The 12874-nt window shown below is 42.6% G+C and overlaps 2 protein-coding genes across 5 annotated transcripts in view; both read left to right on the top strand.

Moving 5' to 3' along the window:
* Positions 1–29: 29 nt before the first annotated feature.
* On the top strand, positions 30–7057 carry LOC115660202. Of its 3 annotated transcripts, none has more exons than XM_030581293.1 (5): positions 30–143; positions 1996–2069; positions 3672–3836; positions 5858–5989; positions 6782–7057. In XM_030581293.1, exons 2-5 carry the CDS (start codon positions 1997–1999, stop codon positions 6916–6918), a joined length of 507 nt encoding a protein of 168 aa, XP_030437153.1. In that variant the 5' UTR covers positions 30–143; position 1996; the 3' UTR covers positions 6919–7057. The 3 variants fall into 3 exon arrangements, with proteins under 3 accessions (XP_030437153.1, XP_030437150.1, XP_030437151.1); XM_030581290.1 differs by having other exon boundaries at positions 3669–3836; XM_030581291.1 differs by lacking the exon at positions 30–143 and adding an exon at positions 1178–1284 and having other exon boundaries at positions 3669–3836.
* A 2825-nt stretch (positions 7058–9882) lies between these two features.
* LOC115660507 (dual specificity protein phosphatase 22-A-like) overlaps positions 9883–12874 on the top strand; it is a 45000-nt gene continuing 42008 nt past the window's right edge. Inside the window, exons 1-2 of one of the 2 annotated variants that reach the window (XM_030581979.1) lie at positions 9883–10727; positions 10872–10947. In XM_030581979.1, coding sequence (XP_030437839.1) covers positions 10927–10947 — 21 coding nt within the window. In that variant the 5' untranslated portion in view covers positions 9883–10727; positions 10872–10926. Of the gene's footprint in view, positions 10732–10871; positions 10948–12874 lie in introns of both variants that reach the window. The other variant, XM_030581980.1, reaches the window with a different exon arrangement.

The following is a 12874-nucleotide window of genomic DNA, read 5'->3' as shown; positions in this document are numbered from 1 at the left end:
GCGCTCTCTATTTCCCTCCAACCGCAGCGCATTCCTCCACTATCCCGGCGGGCAGTGCGCCAGAGCGTTTCCGTCTCGCCTCTCTCCCGTGTCCGGCACAGCAGCCGCGTAGAGGACGGTCGCCAGGTCGTTGGCAGCGGCGGGTGAGCGAGGCCTTGGGCCGGTCAGACTCCGCCTCCGTGGAAGGGGGAGGGTCCGCCAGGATCCATCTCTGTGTGGGGGAGGGGTGTCCCGGGGGGGAGGGGGCGCTGTCTGGCCGAGGGGACACGCTGGGGCCCGGGGCTGTTATAGGGCCGTGTAGGGGGTGGGGGCCCCTTTGCACCCCAAGTGCCCCATGACCCTCCCCCCATGTCTTGTCCTGCTTCACAGGCCCCTGCGGCCTCCGCTTCCTGCTTCCCTCGAGGGCTCCCCGCCCCCCCCCCCCGCGGGCAGGTAACAGTCGGGCTCCCCGCCCCCCCCGCGGGCAGGTAACGGTCGGGCTCCCCCCCCCCCCCCGCGGGCAGGTAGCGGTCGGGCTCCCCGTGCGCTGGCGGGTCTGCTCGGGGCAAGGCAGAGGCCGAGTGGCGCTGCAGAGCCAGCTCTGCGGGAGGCCGGGCCCGGGAGATCGAGCTGGGAACTGAGCCCTAAGCGGGTGGGGGTGAGGTGCCTGCCAGGAAGAGAGGATTTAATAGTTGAATGCTGAGCTGTGGTGGACAGACACAAAATACACCCCGTCCCTGCTCCAGAGAGCTTCCTGCTAGACAGGAGAAGTCGTTCTAATTTATTGCCTTCTCCGTGCTCCCGTTAGTGTAGTATCCCGCATTTTGGAAACATGAATGAATTTTTGCTTGGGATGCTTCTGTTGGGTAGGGTACAAACACAGAGATTGTGATTTACTCAAGTCCCAGTCTGAGTCATACTCAGACTAGAATCCATGTTTACTTTAGTCTTAGATCAGTGTTTTTCAGTCAGTGGTTTGTCCCCCCGCCCATCGCAGAAAGGATGGGGGGAGTGGTGTTGGACAGCACTGAAAATGTTATAACAATAATTCAAAGACAAGCTAGCCCTTTCTCTTCCCCATACGCCTTTGCCTCTCAAGGTCACACATTCTGTCAGCTTCTTGTAACATACACAAATTATATAGGCATATTATATTATTTTGTTTACTTTTTTATAGTAAATGTGAGGGGGGGGTCATGAAAACATTTAATAAGGACTTACTGCATGAAGAGATTGAGCAATCTGGCCTGAACCAATACATTTAACTATACAGTATTTGGGATTCATTGGGATGCACTGAATAAGGTGTCTAGGATTTTTCTAAATGTATCTTATTGATTTGTCAAGATGTCTTCATCACATTCTCCTCAAAATGTTATTTGCCTACAGAATTGAAACCCCTAAAACAGCAGCATATTGGTAGTGCAAAGTGAGAAACAGTTTCAACCTTGTTTACAGAGAACTGATCTAGTTTCATTAGTTATGCTGAGGAATGAAAAGTAGAGAGAAAAATAAGTTACTAAAGCTGAAATAAATTTTTAAAATTATTTTTAAGGGGTTTTAGTAACACGGGCAAAATATATTAAATACTCATCTTCACACTGACCACTGGTATTATGCCTTTTTTGATGCTTGTTCTATTGTCAATCAAAATCTAGTTTTTCTGTTGCTAGTAGGTCTTGAAATGACTCCGTGCACAAAGGACTAGGGTATATTTCGCAACTATTGAAATAATAATCTTAATTATTTGTAACTTCCCCTTCCAGGATTGTATCTGAAATCTCTTTCCTTCTTATCACCCCATCTGCCCATAAACCCTGGTTTGTTGAAAGGTCATGAAAGAGTTGAGGGGGTTTTGGCAACTATGTGATTTCTTTGGAGAAGAAGCCTGGAAAAAAACACATCGGTCTTCAACTGCATTGCTACATACTAGTAGATGAAGGACAGCGTTCTTCCAGTTGTATCTATGAATTTGACATCTGTTAACTGATAATTTTCTATCTTTTCTTCCCTTAGAATGTTGGCTTCTAGGGCATTTAGCTTAATTGGCAAGCGTGCCATTTCCACCTCCATCGGCTTGAGAGGACATGGTAGGTAACTTGTTTCATTTTAAATATGACCACAGAAGTAACTTAACATTTTATGTGCCTCTTCTTAAATCGCTCATTATGAGCGGCTTTAAATTTTGTAAAAACAAGCGTTTGTAAAGCCCAAGCTAATCACTGGTACAAATAGCAAAGATTGGAAAGTCTTCTGAACAGAAAAAGGCTGGTGTTTATTTAAAAAAAAAAAAAAAAAAAAAAAAGTGTTTTGGAAATACTTCACAAGAGGATCACAAAATTGCATTTAAAGAATTTTTGTAACAATGGTCATTAAAAATGCAATTTATCCTCTATCAATGTTCTTATAAGCTGAACTATTAAATTTCTCTGAAAACTTGAGATAAAAGTACACTGTGATCTGTGATTGTTCTGAACACTGACCTAGCTCTGCTATGACAGCGATTTCTATGAGAGCCAAATGTGGTTTGTTGGCAGCACATTGTTATTTGGAAATCTTTTTGTAATTTGGTACTTTAAGGATATTGTTTATTGACCCAGCACAGGCTGGGCATTTCAAACTTCAGTGTGTTTGGAGAGGATGGGATATTATGCAAATATCAAGCAGTGACTGTGGAAACGAGGCAGCAAAAACCGAATCAAGGAGTGGTGACTCACACTGATTTAGAGTTTGTCTACACTAACGGTGCCAGTGTAGACAAGTCCTTAAAGTGCTGTTGCAGCAGTTCTTTAACATGGCTTGTGTAGTTGCGGCAAAGTGCTGGGAGAGGCTATGAGGGGCATAGCTAGGCTTTCAGTGCTGGTGCACTGTCTACACTGGCACTTTACAGGGGTGAAACTTGCTGCGCTCAGGGGGGTGTTTTTTCGTACTCCTGAATGAGAAAGTTGCAGCGCTGTAAAGTGCTAGTGTAGACAAGCCATAAAAGAACTGCCTCAGCACAGATGCACCTGAATTCTGTCAAACTAGTGCAGTCTACACAGGGATTTAAATTGGCTTAGCAGCGCTGCTCAGGGATGTGGATTTTTCACACCCCTTACAGATTTAAAGTGACCTAATTTGCTAATGTAGACCAGGCTTTACTTGTCCAGTAGCAAGAAATTTTAATTGATAATCTGTGCCATCACCAGTAGATGGCATCACAGAACTACAATAGCCCTTGAGGGATATTGGATTAATAGAACCTAGACAGGGTAATTGCATGAAATTGTGTAGGAAAATATAACTTGAGGGCTTTCTAAATATTTAAAGGGAGATTGTGAACTTTAAATAGAGTAAATTTTGGGAGGGAAAAAGTAGTTTCAGGCATTACAAATTTCTCTGAGACCCTTTGCCAATTTTTGTAGTCTGAAAATGTTTACTAATGGGTATTTAAAAAAACAGATCTCTCCTTTGATGCTGTGATACACACACACTACACAAATTGGATAAAGAATTACTCTTTTAATTGTTAAATTATAATAATCTTAGGTGTTTCTTATAACAATAGTAGTTTAAAAAATCAGAGAAGCATTTCTCCCCTTTAAAACTTCTTACTTGGCATTTTTTTGAGCCTTAGAAGTTCAGGTATGCTCTCCTGATACTTTTGGCATCTGCACATATGTACGTTTGACTCTTTCTTATCTCTTAAGCAGGTGTTGCGAAATCGGAAGACTTCAGTCTTCCAAATTACATTGATCGTCGTGACATTCCCCTGCCTCAACTGGAATACGTAAGGAATCTCTCTGCTGAGCAGAAAGCCCTGAAAGAAAAGGAAAAGGCATCATGGAGTGCCCTCTCCATTGATGAGAAGGTTGGATGTAGGTACTCAGGGTACTGAAAAATAAAATACAGCCCTGCTGCGAGGATGATGTAATCTAGTCTGTTGTGCATACAGTATTGATGGACATCACTCAGGAAACAGATGAACAAAGAAGGAAACCTCCAACTCTCTAGTCTTAAGCCCTGATCCTGCTCATGGATCTGTGTGGGTAGAGACTCTTGGGTCAGTTTGGAGCCCCATTGAAGTCATTAGAACTCTTCTGTATGCAGAAGCTCCCCAATCTGATTGCAGTTGCAGTCATCTGCAGTAACAGTCTTGAGTCCTAATTGCCTCAAAGGCTTGCCTTTTTTTAACCCCCTGGGGCACACATTGATGCTTAAACTCATGGATAAAGGCCCCATGGTAGAGTTGTGTAAAGGTAACTCTGTGAGCAAATAGTGGTGTGGATACAGTGTCTTGGGGTTACTTCAGAATCGCCCTGCAAGTTCTCTCCTTCACATTGGGGTGTCCCAACTACTTCAGCCAACTGATAGCTGATCTTAAGAGCTCCGAAATAACTGCTCATTTGTGATTCCCAACTTAAGCTATAAAGAGCTTAGGCTGTATTCTGTAGTCAAGGATATCAAGCTGTGCATGTTGCCCTACTGCTTACTCTGGCTTTCTGAGAATCCTCTTGCTCTCGTTAGAGCTTTAGAAGCTTCTGCTTCCTCCCCTCCCCCCTTCTACTTTACACCCATTTTGCAGCTACCATCTGTGTGTCTGAATCCTTCAGGTGGAGGGGTCACTGCTGAGCAGTCAAAGGCACTTCTTAACTCCCACAGACTTAAGTTGCTGGCTAAAGGAGAAGGAAGCTGGTGAAACCCAGGTTTCATACTGGGTAGTGGAGAACAATAACACCTCTCAACTCCTCTGCTTATGTAATTTAAAAAAAAAGCTGAATTACATTGTATGATTCTTTATTCTATAATGGGGAAATGGCTGGAAATATCATTTGTTTTCGCTTGTTGCTAACAGCAGCTGATATTAATTGCAAAGTATGTAGCACAGAACTGAAATATTTGCATACTTTTAGTCTGTGATTAGTAAAATATTAAACCTTAACATTATTGGCTAAAGCTCAGACGTAGACACATAGGCATCTAGAGGTGCAGGTGAAACTGTATCTTTATACCAGTCTGTTGTGTTGAGGTATCTTGTGAGGGTTCCCAACAGCTTGGAATCTATGTACAATGTGTACTGTCATATCCTCTTTTCCAGTGGTATGAGTCTTATGTCACTTCAGCATTGTAAGATGTAATATGTTTGTCTTTCTGAAGCTTCTCTACATATGCAATAAGCACTTTAAATTATATTTTTCAAGATACCTTAGACAAAACTAAGACTCTTTAGCAGAGTAGAAATAGCCTTTTAAAAAACTTCAAATGCAATTTAGCCCCCAGATTAGCCATGAGACAATTCCTGTTAAAACAAAAAAAACATGCAGGGAATCAGGAGACTTGGATTTTATTCCTGATTCCGTCACTCACTCTGTGACCTTGGGGAAGGTCACACAATGACTCTAGTGCCTTGACTTCCCCATCTACAAGTGAGGCTAAACATAGTGTCTTAACTCAGAGGTGTGATGAAGCTTAATGTTTGTAGAGTACCATGAGATCTGTGTATGGAAGATGGTATAGTACTGAAAAGCTATTACAACTTCTGTGCAATTTAGAACTGCTCTACAAATTAGTATCCTCTCTATATATTCCGTACCTCGCAGTCTGCATGCACAAGGATTTCAGCCACTTCTTTGCCAAGCAGAGTGTTTCATACCATTGAATAAACTGTTTGAAAAGAGGGATTAAAATAGATATGGCACAGTTAGGTTCCACTATCTATAAATTTGTGGAGAAAATAAGTGATTAGTAGGTTTTTGGAATATTTTTAGACTCAAACAAATGTACTGTAGTTTCTGTAAAATATATGTTCAGCCTCAGGAGTCATGTGCTAGTTGTTAAAACTCTTTTGTGTAGCTTGCAAATAATGCAGTAAAAAAGATAGGTGCTTTCTCCTTTTCAGTGTATCGTATCAAATTCTGTGAGACCTTTGCTGAAATGAATAGGGGGTCAAATGAGTGGAAGACTGTTGTTGGTGGTGTGCTCTTCTTCCTTGGCTTCACTGCCTTTATCGTCATTTGGCAGAGACTGTATGGTAAGTGAATGTGTTCTTTAATCTTACAAAGTAGCTCATCTATTTTCAGTTTAAAACAAAATTTTTTTCCTGCCATAAACTGTGCTTAGAACTCCAAATCTTGTATGATGTTGATAGACACTGTGATTTAGGAAGTGCTGAAACCTTAAGTCATACTGGTTTCTACTTAGTTCTTTCCTATTGGCTTTAAGCAGATAAATAGCTTAACCATCCCGGAATCTTAATCAGATGTGCTTGGGGAAACCATATATGTGTACTAGTGATCACACAGCTTTCCCTTCCTCCTTCAAAACACAGTCTCCACGCTATAGAATCAAAACTCACCCTCTTCTGAGAGTCTGGCTTTATTTACAAGAAAACTAAGGACTGTATAACAGACTCCAGCCCAATCCTTCTCAACATGATTGGCTGCTGCTAGGGTTCCTCTAACCCTCAGAACTGCCCAGCTCAGATCTTTTCTCCCAAAGATAACTGCTTTCTGTGATGGAGGTTAAGAGTGACTAACTGAACCACCTGCAACAGTCAGTTGGCAGGACTCCTTTTGCATCTCCCTGCTAATGAGGTGAGGTACAGGAGAAGACTGCCCCTTCGTACCGCATCCTTGCCAATCAACAAATCTGTAACTGGACATTTAGAATTCATGCAGGAAACTAAATAGATTTTATGGGACTTATTCAGTGGATGTGCATTATGAGCTTTGAATTGATAAAACTGCATTTTTAATGAGAACAAATAGATGGCTTTGAACATTGTTGTGTCACAATAAAATCCCAACTGAATTTTGAATTGCAGTTTATGGTCCTGTTCCTCACACCTTCTCTGAAGAATGGGTGGCTATGCAGACCAAGAGAATGCTGGATATGAGAGTTAACCCGGTCGAGGGCTTCTCGGCCAAATGGGACTATGACAAGAACGAATGGAAGAAGTAAAATCACTCCTGGGATCACTGGATCTGCTGTCCACTTGAATTTTAAATGATTCCATTACCTACATATGACCTCACTGCTTCTGTACTGGAACAAATTCCATTTAAATATAAATGCTAATAAATGTCTGGGTTACTTGAAAGTTTCTTGTATTGATTTTAAATGCTTCCAGTTGTGTAGGCTGTAATGATTAGTACAGTTTGCGAAGGGGCAAAGTCTTTCTAAGTTTTACTGTATTGTCATGGGTTGATGGTACAGCATTACAGGTTCAGTAAAAGGGAATGATACACCCGTGTTGCCAGTTATTTTTAATTTAGGGGGTCTCATTTTATCAGAGAATAACACCAAAATTAAAAATGCAGTTAAAAAAGCCCCAGTACATGACCTCATCCTCACTTATTTTACTGAAATAGCGAAGTATCGTGCTGCTATGTACTAAGTGCTTTTATCTAAGCCATTGGCCCTGGAAGTCCTACTGGTAAGTAGTGATTTATATTTCATTAGTACAAAGCAATTGGAATTCTTGTTGCAAGGGTTTAACAGAAACAGTCTCAAGAAAATATATCTAAAATGTTTCTGTTGCACAGCCAGAAATCAGTATGGCTACATAATGATCTGAACTGCATCAGTACAAGCAGATCACAGCCCACAGCAGCTTTTCTGGAAGCTATCTTTGTCCCACAGATAGAATTTCAGTAGGCAGAACACAGTAGCTTGACAGATTTCAGTGTAACTCCTGCCCCCCCACCCCCTCCTTTTTTAAAGGAAACTTGGCTGAGGATTTTCACTGTCTAGCTTCTGACCTCTGTTTTCATTTTGACCCATGGTCAGTTCCATATTTATACTGTCGTTTTTGGAGGGCAGGGGAGCTTTATAATAAAGTGGGATAAGGAGAGGACACTAGCTCATCTGTGCATGGGCCTGGACTATTCTGGTCTTTTTTGTTTTTTAAATACAAATTAACAAAACTTAAGGGAGAAGAGAAATATCCAAGATGTGGCGTTGACTATATTTCAATATACACTCTTAATACTTAGTCAGCCTCTCATCCTAGAGGGTGACCATGTAGATGGATCACTTCTTCATCTCTGGAAGAACGTCAGCAACACTAAAGTTTTTAGAAATGAGTAATACTTTATCCAATAGGAATGAGCTGTTTACCTAAAATCCCTTTGTATTTACCTAAACTTGGTCTGAACGCATTCCAACTTCACACCCTTTCTCTTGCAGCAATGGAATAACGTGTGAAGCAATTTAGATGTGCAAACAGTGTGCCCAGCTGGGCAGGGGGAAGTGCTTAGATACCACCGTGACTGGTGCTAAACAGATCCTAAGTTAGCTAATCGGTTGATCAGTACTAATGGCATTGTGGAGCGAGCCATCTCTGGGGTCACTTTCTATGTCCCGTAGCTGCTGTATTTTTCCTAGGGAGACACCTGACAGTGACCTGTGCTATAAAATTTCTGTGGAAGTCTTCAGGCCAAAATATTTAAAGGTGGTCTTGGTTTGTGCACATTAATTTTTGGGTACCACACTTGAGTGGGTTTATTTTTTTTTTAAGTGTTGGTTTTAACTTCCTTTGCCTGTTTCCCTGCCTGCAAACTAGGAGACAGTGCTTTCCCTTCGCAGTAGGGTGTCCTGTTTCTAAAGCCAGTTACATGTTTGGCATTCCTGTGCTGGGGGGAGGCGTGTCGGAGAAAAACCTAAATGTCAAATAATTTCTGGTCTCTTCCTTGTGCATATCCAGTGCCTGCCCTAGCAGAGGTCAAGTCGTCAATCTTTATTTCAGGAAAGGAACCTTTTAACATGCATTTAATAAAACAATTAGGAGGAGCTTTTCAAAGGCGGCAGATGCCCATCTCCTATTGACTTTCAAGGGAAGTTGTGTAGCAAACTCACCTTTGGGCATTTTGAAATGTCTCTATCTATGTACCCTGGACTGCCACTATTGGAACGTGTATCACAGAGGTGACTGTGGTATGGTCAGTTTTGCAGTGGTAAATATGACAGCAAAATTCTGTTGCTCCTGACTCTAAGCTTGGAAGAGAATGATGACAGTGAAATTCAAAGCACCTGTCAGTATCCTGTGAAGCAGTGATGGTGTCTTTCATGGGTCATGTCAATTCAGTACTTTTTATTTTTATTTTTTTTTTCAGCCTAAATAGAGGCACTGTCATTTTTTTCTCCTCCTATCTGTTTTGGGAATTAGAATTAGGTCTGTACCATTTTATTGTTTCCAGAGAATCCAACTGGTTTTGAAGATGATGATTTAGGGGGTAATGCAGACTTTCCATCCAGTGCTGGAGTGTAGATGTTTGATTGCCAAGTTTTAACTACTATGCTGAACTGCTGCTGTTTTGTTTTTCTTAGTGCTAAGGGCCTCTGATGGATGCTACTTGACTTTCAAAGTGAAAAATAATTTTGTGCCTCTTCAGAAGAGAGTTTTGTTTCGGCCTCCTTGGAGGGGTGGGTTGATTGACTCATTACCCACTTCCTCCCCTCACCCCCAATACATGCTCAATTACTTGAACATCTTTCCTCCCCCTTTGCCAAAAAAAAAAAAAGTCATTTAAATACCATGGGCCAAATTCTGACTGTATTTCTCTGTAAATCTGGAGTAGCTCCACAGCTGAGAGGGACATGCTTTGGAGCTTACACAGAGCTCTTCCGGTCTGGGAAATACAAGGTGAACAGATTGTTTAGCAGCAGTTAACTAACATATTCCAAGGGATCATTCAAGGTGAAGTGGCCCATTAACACCCCTTCAGTCATAGGGAGGAAAGGAAGGGCCGTTAGTTATAGTAACTCAGCATTAGGGGTTAATTCCCTGATTGTTGTAATCAGCCATAAAACCGGAGTCTCGCTTCAGTCCATGATTTTTAGTGTCTAGCAGAGTTATGAATGTAAGCTCCCAGGCTCATGTTTTGAAGATGTTGTGCGGGTTTCCTTTGAGGATGTGGACTGATAGGTCAGATAGAGTGATTTGCTTTGTGAAAAGTGTTCACCCAGGTGTTGTGGTGTTTTTATCTTCTATCATTTTTCTATGCGAGTTCATTCGAAAGCGTACACCACATGTTGTGATAAGCATGTGTAGAAGCCATGGATCTTGAAAGGGGTGTTTGATCATTGTAGCAGTGGAGATTTGTCTGACTATCACTTAGGAGAGAATAGAATCTGGCCCTAAAAAAGGAGAGAAATGAATTGGTTCTGTTGGAGTTATAGTCCAGACAGCACTTTAGCAGAATGTTGCCCACCACGTGAGCTCAGCTGTGCCATGAAGCACTGGGGAGAGCAGTGAACAGATGCCTGGAGTGGATGGTGAAGGGAAAGCAGTGGGGGAAGGGAGGGAGACTTAAACTGTCTGTCAGGTGAAAGGAGCAGCCGTGGGGATAATAACCAACTGCATGCGGGTAGGTGTCCTGCCAAATGCCCTGGGAATTTGCATCAGCTTGCTGCTGCTTTGTCCTGCACTAGCACAGACAGTGTCTCACTAAAATATTTTAAATCCTCTTCCTGTGCTACATTTCTTCACCACCATAGAGCTTTTGAGCACCTTCCTTTCCAGCAGGACTGAACTGGCAAAGGAGAGGGGAAAGGCACAATTCTGCATGGAGATGAATGAATGACTAGCTCCAAAAGCTTTCTCAGAGCCGCTGTGCGTGCGAGAGTCCCCAGGGGGACAGGGAATCCGGAAGAGAAACCTGAGCCACACACATCCTGGGAACCTTCCTTCATCCAACTCTGCCTTGCACTGGCTGTAGTGCTCAGTGCTCCCTTGTCCCGCTGAGAACTAGGCAGAGCTGCTGCAGCTGGTAGGTGAGCTGAATTTGCTAGGGCTCTGTAAACTCCTGCCTAGTGCATGCGTCCCGCTCTCGCCTCTTGGCAGCTGCACACACAGCTTTGGTTTGTTCTGTTGGAGGAGGCAGATCTCACTGTCCTGATTTGTTTGTTTGCAGAGTGTCTTGGTTACTGAGAAGAAACGTGCGCCCTTTGCCTTGGGAAAGAGCTGTCATGGGGACTGGAATGAGCAAGGTACACGCACCCCAACGCTGCAGCTGTTGCATTTGAGGCAGGAACCCTGACGCTTATGAAGAACCTTTTACTCCTGTCCAGCCTCCTGCCCTGGCCAGTAGGAAAGAGGGGATGCTCTAAATGTGATAAGTCTTTTCCGTCTATGCCCTGTAATATTCTTACAGCTTAGAGGCTTACTGTAATTTTCCCTGGGATAAGAAGAGAGATTTTAAAGACTATCATTTTTAAAACAAGCAAGGATCTTTGGGTTGCTTATACCTAGACAGTAAGCTCCTTGGGGTAAGGACTGTCTTTTTTTCTCTGTTTGTTCAGCACCTTGCAAAATGGAGTCCTGATCCAGGACTGGAGCTCCTAGGTGTTACCACAGTACAAATACATAATTTCCTGGAAGGGTGTGATAAAACCATTAGGAAAAAAAATTAAAGTTAGACTGGGTCTGAACCCTCATTTCTTGTTCCTGGGGTAATAAGAACTCCACACCATTAGCATCTCTAGAGCCAGTACTCACCAATCCATTTAGCCTATTAAACCCTAATTCACTATTGTGCCCATGTGAGAGGGAGTGAGGTTGTATTTTCCCCACTTTTTAGCCAGCTGTATGTATTTTTGGTATGTTGCTCTCACCTGGCTATGATTCATTGGGAGAGAGAGTAGATTTTTATGGGGTGTTTGTTACCCTAGTGCAGGCAGTGGAAGGATCAATTACTGTTCATGTCCCTAAATAACTGGGAGAGGCATGACTTATCTAATTTAAAATTAGATCCTGGAACTAAATTAGAGACACCGGATCAGCACAGACTCTCGCCACCCTGTGCTCATGCTGCTGCATCGTGCTATAACACCAGTTTCACAAACAGGATGGCTGGCGTCCCTGCAAGAAAGGCTGGGGCATTTGTTTTGTGAGAACTTCTCCAAACACAGCCTGGATCTGAAAATAGTCACTCATTGGACAAACTGTGGCCCTGGTCCTGCAATAAGAGCTCTGCAGGAGGCACCCTTTCAGGACTGGGGCTTATGTCTTACAGCTTCAAATCGAAACCTCGGAACTGAAAACTCCCAAGCTTTGGGGAAGATCAGGGCTGAGTATTTGGGGACTTGCTACCCTCGCAGATCCAGTGCTCTGCTAACAGCACTCTTATCTCCCAGAGAGGGGAGTAGGTATTTGTTATCCATAGGGCATCAACAAGAACTCAGATTTCTAATTCAGAGCCATTTTCAAGTCCTTTACTACTCTTTTGAGAGCTCCGTAACTCCACAGAGCCATCAGAATCAAATAATACATATTTTTATACATTTTGGGGACCTATTCCACTGTTAAATCTTGTGGTGTTAGATCCTGCAGGTTCAAAATGGGATTAATTATTAGGAATTATTTTTCCCCTCTTTTGTAAGATTTTTCTACCCTAAGGTGTGTCGGGGCCTCACCTACTGCTAAGTGGGTTTATTATATATAATTATTGGACTTTTATGGGGATAATATAGCTGTACTTTGAAGTTATTGTAACGAAAACAGACAGAAGTCCTAAGTAAAAAATATATCTGAACTGTTCTTCCTGTTTTCAAAAGAAGACAGTGAGATGTAGCAGATTGTAGGTAACAGGGCAAATCTCTGGGGAAGGGATAAGTTTCCAGGGGCAGCTATTGGCTCTGCAGCAGTGACTAAGCCAGAAGATGAAAAGGAGAGAGCATGGCTTCCCTCTTTGTGTCCATAGCCAGAGGAAGGAGCAGCTGAAGAAGCGGGATGCCTCATGTTGCAGCAGCCTCAGGGAGAGATCTCGGCCTTTCTACAGGACAGAAAACAAGTGCACTGAATTGCCAGTGGAATGATTATTTACTGACGTTTTAATTTTAGTATCCAAGTTTCTATATGAGAGAGCAGGAGTTTAGTGATAATTTGTAGCATATAGAGTAGATTTAAATAATTTAA

Source organism: Gopherus evgoodei, chromosome 12 (assembly GCF_007399415.2).
Source record: "Gopherus evgoodei ecotype Sinaloan lineage chromosome 12, rGopEvg1_v1.p, whole genome shotgun sequence".
Lineage (NCBI taxonomy): Eukaryota > Metazoa > Chordata > Testudines > Testudinidae > Gopherus > Gopherus evgoodei.
Note: the sequence above shows the minus strand (reverse complement) of the source record. Positions and strands in the feature narration are given on the sequence as shown.